The sequence below is a fragment of the Phaethon aethereus genome (genome assembly GCF_964289735.1).
Source record: "Phaethon aethereus genome assembly, chromosome: 9".
Classification (NCBI taxonomy): domain Eukaryota; kingdom Metazoa; phylum Chordata; class Aves; order Phaethontiformes; family Phaethontidae; genus Phaethon; species Phaethon aethereus.
Window position 1 is genome coordinate 14,865,546 of NC_138585.1, and position 14,216 is coordinate 14,879,761.

Consider the following 14,216-nt stretch of genomic DNA (forward strand, 5'->3'; position numbering starts at 1 on the left):
GCAAGCCTGAGGCTCCTTTTCCCACCGTGCCAGCACTTCTGCCTGTCCCCAAGTGTCTCTCTTTCCGGTTCATGCCACTGGCCGCGGCTGCCCATGTCCCATGGGGGCCATTGAGCTCTGCGCTGTGTCGCCAGCCAAGGCCACACTGCTGGGGCTGCGCTGCTGGGAATATGAAAGCCTTTTGCCCCTGGTTGGGCAGCCTGGGAACGGCATCGCGCGTGCCTCGGCTGCAGGGTTAGAAGTGCCGCCAGACCCAAGGCGTGGGGAAAGGCCGGGCTGGCTGGCTGCTCTGCTGTTCATTATGCAGTGTAGAAGGAGGGTAACTTTTAACTGAAGTACAAAAGAAACACAATAATGACCACTTATATTACTGCCTCGGTGCCCACATAAAGACCTGAGATGGCTTTATTAAAGATGACTTGATTAAAAATGAATTTACTAAATCACTGCGTGCTGTCTGCAGCCCACCAGCCTTCCACTGAAGCACCTCATGTAAATGAAAAGGCGAATGCTGAGTCCCCTTTCATCTGTCTTATTTGCCTTTAGGAAGCAAAGGAGGGGCCAGGCCAGGCTGGCGGTGGTGGAAGAACCTGGGATGATCATGGCAAGAGTTCAGACATACTTGGGAAATTTATGCCGTATGGTTGCCAGCTTTGAAAAGGAGAAGAAAGGAAGAACTGCATCTTCCTAACAAGTGTTTATCATGGGGAGGCATCACGTAGTGCTGAGCATGAGAAAAGACCACTCCTGCCCACGGGGTTTTGCACGCTGCGGTGCTGCTGGCGGCGAGCACCTGAAGTTAAGCTTTGCCTGCCTGTGTAGGCAGTACCTGTCTTTTCCAGGGATTAGCCAGCTTATTCTCCGATTACAACTGATACACATTACAGAGTTAAAATCAAAAGTGTCTGGCCTTAACCCAACACCCATAAAAGAGAAATGGTTCATAAATCAGTTCACTGTGCAAGAACAGGTCGAGTTGTTTATTAATTTAACCTTCTCTCCCATCTTGACCCGGACTGGCCGCAACGGCCGCTGCCAGAACCCGTTTGATGGTTCCCTGGCTGGGTGGGCAATGTCCTCTGTCCTGCAGAGATGCCCATGCTCTGGCTAGATTTTGGCAGCTACCTCATAGCACACTTTCCACCGCTGCATCCAGGATCCCTCTTTGTCACCGTTGTTCCTCATATGCGCTATTTGCTGTGTCGGGATGATGGAGACCAGGGTCAGGGATCCTGCATTGGGCTGGGTGCGTTACAGGGCGCAGGGGCAACCTCGGGCGCAGGGGCAACCTTGGAGCTTGCGGCTTTCCCCGGCGGGACGCACAAAGCCCCTGCCCCCATCGCCGGCCGCCGGGACAGGGTTTCGCACGCCTCACTGCTGGCATTGTTCGCTTCCCGGAGATAGCATCTGCGCCAGGCCGAACCGGCGAGCGAAACCGGCCCCGCAGCCGTCGGCGCTGCCGCGGGCTCCACTGGGGCTCGCAGCCCTGCGCGTCACCCCTCTGCCAGAGCCTCCTGCAGCAGCGCAGACCCCGGGCACTGTGTTTAGATGTGCTCCGGGGTTTTGTCCGTGCCCAGGGTTAATGGTGGGGCTGGTGGCTGCCGTGGGGAGAGGCTTAGAGCTGGGCTTGGGGACGGCAACGTCGGAGAAGCGTGTGTCCGTGCTAAGCGCCATGGGATGGACGGGTGGATGGGCGGGCAGGGCAGCGTGGGGAGGGATGGTTGGATGGATGGATGGATGGATGGATGGATAGACGGATAGATGGGCAGGGCAGCACGGAGATGGACAGAAGGACGGGCAGGGCTACGTGGGGACGGACGCCGGACACATGGTCCGTGAGCGCAGGGAGACACAGAGAGGCACGCCGCGCACGGCCGGTCCCGAAGCGGCCGGTCACGGTGGGGCGGTCACGTGGGTCCGGTCACGGAGGAGGGGCGGCGGTGCCGGTGCCGTGGCGCCGCCCGGCGGCGGGCGCGGGGAGCGCGGGACCGCCGTGGAACTCGCCTGCCCGGAACGCTGCTCCGCGGGCGCGGGGCGCGGCGGAGGGCCCCGCGAGGGGACGCGGAAGGGGGGCAGCCGCTCCCGCCTCTTCTGGCTCCGGCGGCGGCATGGGCAAGAAGCGGAGCGGGGGGCTGGGCCGCTGCCTACAGCGGCAGCGCGGCCTGGAGCGCCGCAGCACTTCCTCATGGGTAGGGGAGGGGAGGGTAGGGAGCTGGGGCTGGAGGGGAGGGGGGGGGGCGGGCTGGCTGGCTGGCTGGCGCGGTGGGAGCGCGGCGGGAGGCCGGGGCGACCTGGGTTGACGGCGGCGTCGTGTCCCGGCAGCTGCACGCCAGCGAAGTGGGCGGCGAGCGCGGCCCGGAGCTGCGGTCGGCGGCCGAGCAGAGCCCACTGGAGGAGTTCCTGGCCACGGCCGAGCTGGCCGGCACCCGCTTCGTGGCCGGTGAGGGGCTGGGACGGGTCCTGGGCTGCGGCCGGGCCCGGGGAGGGGCCCAGTGCCGGGCGGGGGCGACCGCGGGGCCGGGGGGAAGATCCAGGGGCTGGGGAAGGGGTCCCGGGGCTGGGCACCCAGGCGGGCGGCCAGGGTCAGTTCTGGGATGAAGGAGAGTGCGTAGGTCTGGGGGTGGTAATGGGTTTGGCTGGGTGGGGGACCAGGGGACAGGGCATGGGGTCTTGAGCCGGGGCTGGAGGTCAGCAGGGACAGGGTGGGGTGGCAGGGCCAGCAACAGTGGTGGCAGGCAGGGGCGGCTGGCTCTCTCGGTGACTGTCTCGCTTTTCCTGCAGAGCGTCTGAACATCCAGATCGTGTCTGCCCAGAGCCGCACTGGCTTGCTGACGGCCCAGGAGGCCCAGCATGTCCGGCAGCTACATGAGGAGAACCAGCAGTTCCTGCGCATCCCACGGAGGTGAGTCCTGTAGGGCTGGGCCTGGATCCCCTCTGCTGAGTGTGCTCAGCCCCTTGGTGGCTGCAAGCCTGGAGACAGCCCTATGCTTTGTCAATACCCTGATTTTGGGGAAGCTCCTACCTGGCCTGCATGAGCCTGATGTAATCTGCAGGTCTGCCATGTGGGTGCTGATGGCCCCAGCCCATCTGTCCTGATTGTGTGGGTTTCCTGCTCAAAGCCTGGCACTGCTGGAGCTGGTGCATGCAGGCCACCTTTCCAGAGCTCTGTGTGTGGTCAGCAGAGAGATCAGTCCCCCATCTTAAATGCCCTACAAATCTTAGCCCGAAGAAACAGCTTTATGAGATCTGCTGTGCACAGGATAGTGTCTTCTCAGCTAGTGGAGTTTAGAAAGAACAAGGAAAAAGGTGTACTTAAACCTGCTGAAAAGAGGTGCACGCATGTCTGAACTGTAACTGTCTCACTGTAGCTGCATGTGTGGTGCCTGTGTTCTTTATGGATGTTTATTGCAGTAATGTAACTGGTGTAACTGCCACTTCTGACCATTCACTCCAAAATGTCATTGTTACAGGCCACATTGGGATAGGACAACCAGTGTGGAGGACTTGAAGCAAGCTGAGAGGGAGAGCTTTCTCGAATGGAGGCGACAGCTTGCCCAGTGAGTATGCCACTTGTATCCAAATTCCTACTACTTACCCAGACACACAGGAAGCAGTGCTGTGTATTTATCCTTGCTGGATCTATAAAATTAATATCTTGTGAGTAGCTCCCTGTTATAATTTTGGAAGACTGGACAGTCCAGACACATCTTTGTAGTGAATTTTGTAAAGGTCTCTTGTGTGTGTATGTTCTTGTACTGTTTACAGTTAAAAATTCTTCAGGGTGGAGTGTGATGTTCTGCTCTTGCCTGTGAAGTGGAGGAGTGGTGAATGTGTCTCCTAAGAGGAACAGTGCTGCTCTGAACAAGAGTGTGGTGCTGCCAGCCTGCGTACACCAGCTTGTGCTGGTCTGGTGCTGCATCTGCTGGCCTGGAGAGTTACGTGGTATCTGCTGACACCCTGCGAACCCACACTTGCCCTGAGTAAAGTCGTTCAGGTGGTGGTAACAGCAGGTTAAGAGTTGTATAAAGCCATTACACGTACCATCCCCAAATTCATTATTTTTTCCAGGGTGGTACTCAGTTGAGTAATAACTGCTGGCATTTGTGATAACTTCTCTGGTTTATTATTGTGGCTCTGAAAGTTCACAGGAAAACTTTTGGTGAGTTTTTGCTCTTTCCATCATTTACCACTTTTCCATTGGCATGATCAGGAGCTATTGTGTCACTGCTGAACCAGTGCCACTGACACCAGTTTACCTGGGGCGCTTGATCTATTTGCAAAACTAGCAGAAATAATACCTACTATATGATTCTGATTTGATAGCTGTCTCTGAAACTAAAGCCTCCCGGATCTGAGGAAGCACTGGTGGTGTGCTTATTGCCTGACATGGGCCAAATATGATGCCTTTTTTCTGTTTTTTCTTAGTCTTGAGGAAGAAAAAAAGTTAATTCTAACCCCATTTGAACGAAACTTGGAATTTTGGCGTCAGCTTTGGAGAGTCATTGAAAGAAGGTAAAGTGTATCACTGTCTGCTTTTTAAAAGTAATGTTTGGTATGTTTTCCTGAATTGAAGCTTTTGAGGCAAGCTTTAAGTGTCTGAGCACAGGAAAAACAATTACACGTAGTAATGTTTTACTATCAGCACTGAAGTGATTTTGTTTTGAAGTGATCAAAATGTGACGTGAACAAGGGCAGATGCTCAGTGGTGCACGCAAGCTCTCAGCACTGCAATTCTGCAGGCGGTTTGCTGCAAGTCTCATGATTCTTCAGATGCTGCTGGTCTTGGCCTCTTCCAGTAACTCTGTGTGGGAGGCTTCTTTTGAGAATGTGTCTTTGAGGTCTTTTGCCAAAATTAACCCTCTCCCCTCTTTCTCAACCACACAGCCGCAGCCTGACGTTCAGGGGCAGGAGGCAAGGGAGATCAACTAAATAACATTGGGAAAGAAAAGGCCTTTTGGTGCTTGGCCTCTTGCCATGCAGAGAAATTGCAGCAGTGTGCAAAAGACAGCAGCCTGTCATATCACAGAAATAGCTTTGTTTGCCCTACTGAGCTGTAATACAATAGGAGTGCTATCTACTACGTTAATCTAACTGGGGCATTTAATTTCAGTAGTAATTAAGTTTGAGATCATCTCGTCTGATTTTCCTAAAATTGAAAAATACTTCACCAGTGAGGTCATGGGGAGCTGGTTCTTTCACAAAAGTGGCTTTGTACTGGGTGCTGCTGGGCCTTTGTCTGGGAGGGACCTAGGTCGGGAGCATCATGTTGTGCGGTGTGAGTGTATTGTGTGTTTTGAGGTGGCTGGAATGCATTATTAATGCCTTTCTCCTCTTGCTGGAGCTTTTTATTTTGTGTAGAGTGAGGATGCTGTCTCAGAATCGAATGGAAAAGTTCAGTCCCTTACCTTGCCAGATGATTTGATCTGTTGTCAGCCTTTTCTTGTGTTTGCTTCAAACTAGCTCACAGTGGTGTGATTCGGTAACTTCTCTGTATCCCATCCCAGTACCATGGTGTCAGCTTTCTTTTGTATTGATTTTTGGATTTCTGTAACTGTTCAGTATCTCTTTGTACCCATGTGGCTTATTAAATGACTCCCTTGGGGGGTTTATTGATTATTTTTTTTATTTTATTTTTTTGTATGTAACCAACTGCCTAGTGAGGCTTGAAATTCTTCCATTCAACCTGGGGTGTTCTGAGCTGTCCTGAGTTAACAGAAATCCCTGTCAAACAATTAGAATCAGCACATGGCAACCAGTGTTTTAAATTACCTGCCTGGAGAAGTTCTCGTGGAAGAGGCTATAGTTAAATTTTCCCCCTCGTTTTGAAAAAGGAAGCATGGATGCCTCTAGTATCTGAAACCAGCACATTGAATTTGCTTGTAGAACTGATAGGTCTCGCTTGTATTTGTGGTGGCAACCTGGTGTCTGAATTTGGAAGATGTTTCCTAAAATTACGCTTGCAAGGCCTTGCTTGCATGAGGGAGCAATGTATTGTACTGGAGTCTAAGACTGTTCTTCCCCTGTACTATGCTTTTTGTGACGAGAAGAGCACAGAGGAAATTCTGAAAATGTCTGATAGCAAATGCTTAGAATCTGCAGGTCACTTGGGAGACTTTGTACATCTTGCTCCATGTACAGGACACAACAGTGTTCCAGAATATCTCACTGCCACAGTTTGCGGATGAGAATAGACAGAAATAAAGTTGTGTTATCACAGTTTTTAGTAACATTCTAAACGGTAGAATACCCCTACTCTGGTTCTTGCCAGCTGAGCATTTCTGAAGGGTAGATGGATTGGCAAAACTCACGTGCTTCCTTTCCCCTTGCTGGCTGTACAGGAGAAATAGCCAGGTGAGGCAGAAATACTGTACAGCAGTACTGGCTTGTAGCATAAGCATGGCTCTGTTGGGGCATGTGGGATGCTGAGACGCTTTGTTAATTCAGTAAAGGTACTTAGTAGGATAGTGCAGTTAAAACCATTAAAATTCCAAGCAAAACATAGAAGTCAGTAATCTGCTGTGTGTTGCTGCTTTCTTTGAGGCAAGGTAAGAAAGAGTACTTTATGGGGCTTTCTTTTATTTTTGCAGTGATATTGTAGTCCAGATAGTAGATGCTAGAAACCCCCTTCTTTTTAGATGCCAAGATCTGGTAAGTAAACCTTTCCTGAACGTTGTCTTCATTTTATTTCGTAAAGTTTACATGATTTATTTTTTTGTTTAACACATTCAGCCACCTTGAAGCTGTTCTGCTGTTCTGCCTAACTGGATATCTTACTTATTTATGCAAGTATTCTAGCATCAAATTATTTTTGTTCAATGTTTTTTTATTTCACACGGTGTTGTGGATTTAGAGGCCATTCTGCAGACGTTATATTGCAGGTATTATGTTGCTTCTCATTACACACTAGAAGTGTCCACACTTAAAGGAGTTTTCTGTTTAAAAGCATAGTGGAATAAAAATGGTTGAGGATTACTGTGCTGAAAGCAAAGGGTCAAGAATTATTGAAGTGTCAACTTTGTAATGATAGGCTATAGAGCACTCTGCATCTGTGAGATATGAAATTGCTCAAATAGCTGATTTCGGGAGTTCCTGCTGTGAGGTGCTGATTAATATCTTGTCATAGCTCTAAGCAGACAAGGTGTTTGTACACATGACCGGAAATAACCTGTATTGCAGTAGTTGCATGCTCCAATTTGTTCTTGTAGCTGTCTGCTAAACACCAGTTCCCTCTAGCCCTCAGCTACGCTCATGTGCAGCTGGATGGGGTAACTCGTCTTGCTGCTGTTACATCACCTTGGGGGAAGGAGGAGTCCAATCCAGAGTACGAACTGATCCTTCTCTTGTTTTCTTCAGGAAAGGTATGTTAAGGAAGTCAGCAATGACAAGGAGAACATGATCCTGATAAACAAAGCAGATTTGCTGAGTGAGGAGCAGCGGGCTGCTTGGGCACAGTTCTTTGAGAAAGAGGGCATTAAGGTGGTGTTCTGGTCAGCTTTGGCAGAGTGCAGACGGCTCTCTGGAGAAGCAAAGGTACTGTGGATGACCAGTTCCAACTGGATATGTGCTGGCTACCTCTGATAACTTGCTTTGTAGTTATACTTGTGGTATACCTGAGCAATTCTCTAGGAAAGGCACAGTCCTTGTCTCAAGGAAGGATTATTCTAGGGACCTATGTGGATGTAAACCAGCATTTTAATGATTGATTTGGAGACGAAGGTGAGGAGAGTAAAATGGTGGACAAAGTGGTATTCCATTCAATCACTGTTTATAGTGCTTGTAATTTCTCTTTTGGTTAATGATGTGATAAATAATACTGAACTAGAATATAAATTTGTTCCTTAAGGCTACTGATGAACAGCTACAGAAACAGCCCTTATAGATCTGTTTGCGAACTCTTAACTCATTGACAGAATTGGAATCCTTTCCAAGGGACGTGCTGTGAAGGATGTGGTTATCTGTACAGAGGATTTTTCTCTCCCAGGGAGGGGAGGTGTTTCTTAGAGAATCTAAAGTACCTGAGAGCCTTTCTTTGCCCAGTGGAACAAGCTGTGCTGCTGCCCCAAGTTACGTGTTGTTATGGAAAGGTCTTTCTTTTTGAATGTGAAATGTTTGCAGGGAAGAAATGTAAAGAATTTGACTGAAGACAGCTTGAAATTATTTTAATGAAATATTTAGATCTGAAACAAAATGGCTTTGTGTTCTGAATATTTTGAAAAAATTACATTCATTCCTATTACTAGGAATACTTGATAATTTAAAAAAAAATATTTGCTGGCTGCTGCTGCTGTGTAAGGATGGTGTGGGTGTGTGCACATTCAGAGTTGTGTTTCTGGAGAGAAACCTCTAATGACTTCCCAATGAAGCTAACAATCCCTCTTTGAATACTTCTGTCATTCTCCTAAAATGGGCTAGTTGTTTCTACTTAAGACTCCTAAAAAAACCTGTGTGAAGTAAGCAGTGACTTGTCAGTCCATGGGATGTGGCTGATGAAAACACAGTTGACTGCACTGCCAAGTACTGCAGTCAACAGAGCAAGACTTACTGTTGTTTTTACGTTGTGAAATACTGTTCACACAGGAACTAGATGCTGAAGAAGTAGCAGAGGACCCGACTGATTCTGAGGATGAAAGCTCCAGTCAAGAAGAAGGTGACACAGCACAAGACAGCGCAGAAAGCGCATCCACAGGCAATGATTTGCAAGCTGTAAATCAAGTTCTGGTTAGTGATGACGACAGTAGTGATGAATATGAAGACTGCGAAGATGATGAGGAGGAAGCGTGGCAAACCTGTTCTGAAGATGAAGGCGGGGACAAAGTAAATGCTATTGCTCCAGAGAGGGTGGAAAACAGGGCTGATGGTGCTGCAGTGCAGCATGTAGTGCAAGAGCAGAACAGGAATGTTAGGAACTTCAGCCATCTGGTACAGAGAAATGAGCTGCTGGAGATATTCAAAACCATGCACAATGGACCAAGGGTGAAGGATGGGGAAGTAAATGTTGGGCTGGTGAGTTGGACTTCGTGCTTAAATGGAACTTGCTTAATCTAAATTTTAATTCCATATGCCTTCCATGGGAAAAATTCATTCTGTAGCCTGGCTTTCTATAAGGGTAAAAAAAACCAAACTAGCAAGCACAAATCACTGAGGGTTTTGTGCAAAGATTAATTCTGATGTTCCTGGAGCTCAGTGTTCCCCACTGCTTGCCTTAATATTTTTTCAGTACATTTTATTAAAGTACTTTTGTGTCAGAGCTCTGCCAGTCTTCTGGCACTTCCCTGCCTGATATCACTGTTACCATTCCATTTCCTTGTCATCTAGGTGGGTTACCCTAATGTTGGCAAAAGTTCAACCATCAACACAATCCTTGGAAATAAGAAGGTGTCAGTGTCTGCCACACCAGGCCGTACGAAACACTTTCAGGTACTGCTAACAAAGAGCATTGATCTTTTTTTTTTTTTTTTTTTTTTCTCCCAGTGGAAGACAGCTTCATTATGAACTAGTTTTTTATGAACAAGTGGACTCACTGAGACCTCTGTTTGCCAACGTGAACTCTGCCCAGCAAAGTTTAGGCTGCAGAGGAGTGGGCTTGCTGTATATAATTTTGGAACTATAGTTCTTGCTTCCAAACTCTTGCCACAATTTGAGAGTCACTCATGAGAGCTGCTGTGCAGTGGGAGATATTTTCCATTTCCTGATTTTATTTAAGTAGCTTGGCCCTTCTTTTTTCAATACCAGTCATGAGGAAAGAACTTCTGAATAGCTTAAGGTCAACCTTTCAAACCATCTTGTCAGCAATTGTTGCTTTAGGTGTAATTATGCTGCTGTTTTCATATTGATCAAGCTCTTAATTTTGAGGTAGCGACTCCAATGCTATAAGCATTGTAGGATTTGTACTTGTGCTATCTCCTACCTGTTTCAAAAGGTCCAACGTAGTTAAAGGTTTCTGGAGAGTTTGCTCCTCTCCCATCAGACTGGCGAGCTGAAGACCTTGCTGCCCCCATCTAGACACCTTATTTATGAAACTTGGAAGTGCTGCTCTCTTCCACATAAGATTTCCTTAATTCATTGGCTGTGGCCAGCAGGGCAGATGTCTGTTTAGCAGAATTTGTGCTTATTCTCATTTGCATCCTTGTTCCATCTGTGCTTTTGATTTTTTTTGTGTTCCTTTTTCCTCCATGGACACTGACTTGCCTTGGTGAACTCATCGGTTATTTATTGTGTAGACCCTGTATGTGGAGCCTGGCCTGTGCCTATGTGATTGCCCTGGTCTGGTGATGCCATCTTTCATCTCTACCAAGGCAGAGATGATTTGTTCTGGAATTCTGCCTATAGACCAGATGAGGGACCATGTCCCACCCATTTCTCTAATATCCTTTGCATGGGGCCTGAGAGTGTGTGCAAGCATTGGATTTGGAGTATGCAATGTAGCACGTTCCGGCCCTGCTGGGGCACAGGTGCTCATGTGTTGAGGGTGGTGGGGCACACATTGAACAAAAGAGCCCTGCTGCGTTGGTCTTTCCCCATCTCATTTGAAATGTGTCTTGTTGTCAGACTTGCATTGTTTTTCTGGCTTGTGCCAAAAGTCATTCTTAACGTGTGCTTTTGAAGTGATAAGAGCAAGATTACTTGTGTAGCTGAAAATCACTAGGTGGTTTCCTTCACTAGCTTATGTTTGCCAGCATATCCCACGAAACATTTTGGAAGCAATTTATGGAATAAATATCATAAGGCCAAGGGAAGATGAGGATCCAGATCGAAAGCCAACAGCTGAAGAGCTGCTAACAGCATATGGATGTGAGTGATGATCCCCTTAAAACCTATTGCCTGTGCTGTATGTGTGGTCCTGAACACGGCCTTAGGAGAACTTTTTAAAGTTAGGCCCAACTCAGGGTTGTCATGCATTGAACCTCCCTGCTAGGACTTGACCTTCACTCAAGAAGGGCCTTTGTTAACAGCTCATCTCATGTGCATTGCAGTGGTGCTTTGCCAGTTTTGTCAGATGTAGCGATTGTGGTGAGGCTGTTTGAAATGTCCTGCCAGTCTGTGTAGTGTGCTGCTGTCATCTTTTTAGATACCTCTCACCAACTGTGTCTTGAATTAGACTTTGAAGAATGCAGTGAAGGTTTATCTCCCTTGTCTGATTCTCTAATGCAGTTAATCTTCTCTGGTCTTAAAACAAAAATTAGAAACTAACAGGTTTTCTGGTAGCAGGGAGATATCAGCTCTCATCATTCCTTTCAGGTTAGTATGCTTCTGCAGTACCTCTACAGTCAGCAATGTTCCCTTTTTTCCCCTGCTTCTCCCAGCAGAAGCCTTTTTCCAAGTGAGGTTTTTTTGAGGAAAGGATACAAATGTGCTGTTAGGCAGCAGAGAAGAATGTATTTATTCTCATGTTGTATTGATACAGAATGTACTTTGGATTTGTCTTCCAGATATGAGAGGCTTTATGACAGCTCATGGACAGCCAGACCAGCCGAGATCAGCTCGCTATGTGTTAAAAGACTATGTCCGTGTAAGTGCTTCCTACATATGGGTTTTCCTCCCTGCTAGGAGGTGAATTGAAGGTTTCACTGGGGCATGAAGGAGCATAATACAGTGAATTCTATTTCTCTGGTTAAAATGACTATATATCAAAATACTCTTTAAATGTGGCTACTTTTATGTTTTAAAAGAATAAATGGAGTTTCTTGAGCTGCTTAATCTTAAGAGGTGATTGCTTAAAAATATGGTGCTAGCTAAATAAATTGTCATCTCTCTAAAATAGGCAGATATTCAGGAAACGAACTCATATTGTATAGTTGGACCAGTATTTGGCACTGAGGACTGTAGTTCCGACTGTTGTAATACTGCATGCTTCTACAGCACCTCTCAGCAACCTATTGTTGAGTATTTCTTAATAGGATCCTTCAGTACTCCTAAGAGTTTTGCACTGTATTGTTTTCAGCTGGAAATGGTGCTTTGAAGTAAAGGTGGAACAGTACTTTAACACCGAAGTCAAGCCAGTTGTTGCCTGGGAGGAGAAATAAAGTGTACTCATAGTACAGTGTGAGTTCCTGGATTTCCAGGGCCCTCCTTAGGTTTGGAGTTGTTTTCTTTCCTCTCTGGGTGTCTTTCTGAGTTTTTTTTTTGTAATAACTGTATCCCATTTCTTTCACAGGGGAAGCTGTTGTATTGCCATCCACCTCCTGGTATTGACCCAAACGGTTTTCAGCACCAGCATCAGAGATGCCCAGAGAGCAGACCTGTGCATGCCAGTGGACAGGTGAAGCCTGAGAAGAATACCAAAGCAAAACAAATTGAAAATGTGGTGGACAAAACATTTTTCCACCAGGTAAATTCTGGAGGAGACTTATTCTGGGAGGTTTTTACTGCAGCACTGGTGTGTCATAGTTACTGGAAAAAATAGCTTTGAGGACAGAGGGGTGTTAGATGCTATGGGATCCGCAACTAATTTCTACCCAGGAGCTCACTGTTCTTTTTCACAGAATCATTAAGGTTGGAAAAGACCTTTAAGATCATCAAGTCCAACCATCAACCCAACACCACCAAGCCCACTAAACCATTTTGATTATCTCCTAAATCACTGGGAATGTCCTAGGTGACTGAAAGATAGCTAATGAGGTGTGCACAGTTGGCTTTTAAAAGGTCAGTGGGGTGACCCTTGTCATTATGGGCCTAACATCAATCTTGAGCAAACAGGAGAGTGACTGGGAAGACAGGCAAGGAAGGAGGGTGGTGTGACATGGCCACCAACCAGGAGCATGGCTTTGGACTAACAGGTTCTTCAAACTAACTTTAATTTTTTGAGATGTTGTCTTATGGGGATGTGATAAGCTTCTTTAAGACAATTGATTTATTACTACATGGTTGTTTTGACTCAACCTGAAATCAAATGAAAAGAACACAAACGGATATAAAAATCTAATGAAGAAATCTCAAAATGAAGTGGAGAATAGGACTTTTTCTTAACTTGTATGCTTCTTGTCAGGTCCCAGAGAGATCTGTTTTGTCCCTATACTACTGAAAAAATGTATTAATGACTCGTAATGGAATGTCAAATCCATAACTGATTAAGTCTGCATACCTGACAAAGATTAGAACAGGGTGTTTAGCAGTGAGGAGGATGGGTCATAGATAGCATGATCCATTCAGTTTGATTAGCTGGATATGAACAGTATTTGTTTCAGCACAGCTAAAGATTGTCATGCATTTTGAAAACAAGAACTCAGGCTCTTTTCAAAAAAACAGTGATCTGTTTCGGAAAACTATGACTTAAAAAGAATTTTTGTGATTACCAGACTGGCTGCCCGAAGTGCTGGCATGAGCTGTGAGCCCTGGCAGTGCTACCCACGCTCCAGACTTGAGCAAGTTATTTTAGTCTCTGGCTTTCACAGACGCCAGACTTATTTGCAAAGACAATTTGCTGTGTGCAAAGCAGAGACTGTGAGAGTCAATCCTAGCGCCGTAGCTAATGTCTGTCGGAGCTCAGTGTCTCGTCAGCGCTCTGCCTCCGCTTGCAGTGGCGGACGCCGAGGACCTGGCGCAGTGAGGCATGGCTGCAGACAGAACTGGAGTGTGCTGGCAGGCTTTGACTCAGCTGTGTGGCATAACCTTTCCTGAGCAGGTCTTGATGAGTTTGAGCTTGCCTGTGTCTGGTTTTATTAACATATCATAGTTCCTTGTGGTTAAATATCCTCTTGTCGGTCACTGGTGATTATGTCTCCTCTTCCAGGAGAATGTTCGTGCCCTGATGAAAGGGGTCCGGGCTGCAATGGGATACCGGCCCGGCAGTGGCCTTCTGCCTGTGACTACTCCCAGTCCTGGGAATGTGGTAGGAAAGCCCTGGAAAAAACATGGAAACAGGAACAAGAAGGAGAAAATTCGCAGGATCACTAAGCACCTGGAGGCTTAGCTGTCACACCGGTATCTGGCCTTTCCAGGGCAGGGACTGTCCTGCAGGACTGAACTGAGAGGGGGAAAAAAGGGTAGATGGGCATCATTAGCTCACTTGGGAGCTCCGTGCTATGGATTGTCTGGGGCAGGGGATAAGAATGGGCTCTGATAGTTGGAGCTCATCCCTTCTGAGAAAACAAAAGAGACCTGGCCATTTGTGTTATCTGGAAGCCAGCCCGGACATTTGACTGCTGCTGAAATGTCCTTTCAATGGGAGCAGATGGAGCCATGCGGGAATGTTTTTTCCTTCCATAAAGGATGTATTT

The 14,216-nt window shown here is 47.2% G+C and overlaps 1 protein-coding gene across 1 annotated transcript; it reads left to right on the forward strand.

The window, feature by feature from the left end:
* Nucleotides 1-2,108: 2,108 nt before the first annotated feature.
* Nucleotides 2,109-13,909, forward strand: LSG1 (large 60S subunit nuclear export GTPase 1; the record flags this gene model as incomplete). Its single annotated transcript, XM_082003555.1, has 14 exons — nt 2,109-2,189; nt 2,323-2,440; nt 2,782-2,902; nt 3,471-3,557; nt 4,426-4,512; nt 6,588-6,648; nt 7,354-7,530; nt 8,578-9,003; nt 9,316-9,417; nt 10,221-10,392; nt 10,663-10,791; nt 11,430-11,509; nt 12,155-12,328; nt 13,730-13,909. The coding sequence occupies 14 exons, from the start codon at nt 2,109-2,111 to the stop codon at nt 13,907-13,909; spliced, it is 1,995 nt and encodes a 664-aa protein (XP_081859681.1).
* Between the last annotated feature and the right edge of the window lie 307 nt (nt 13,910-14,216).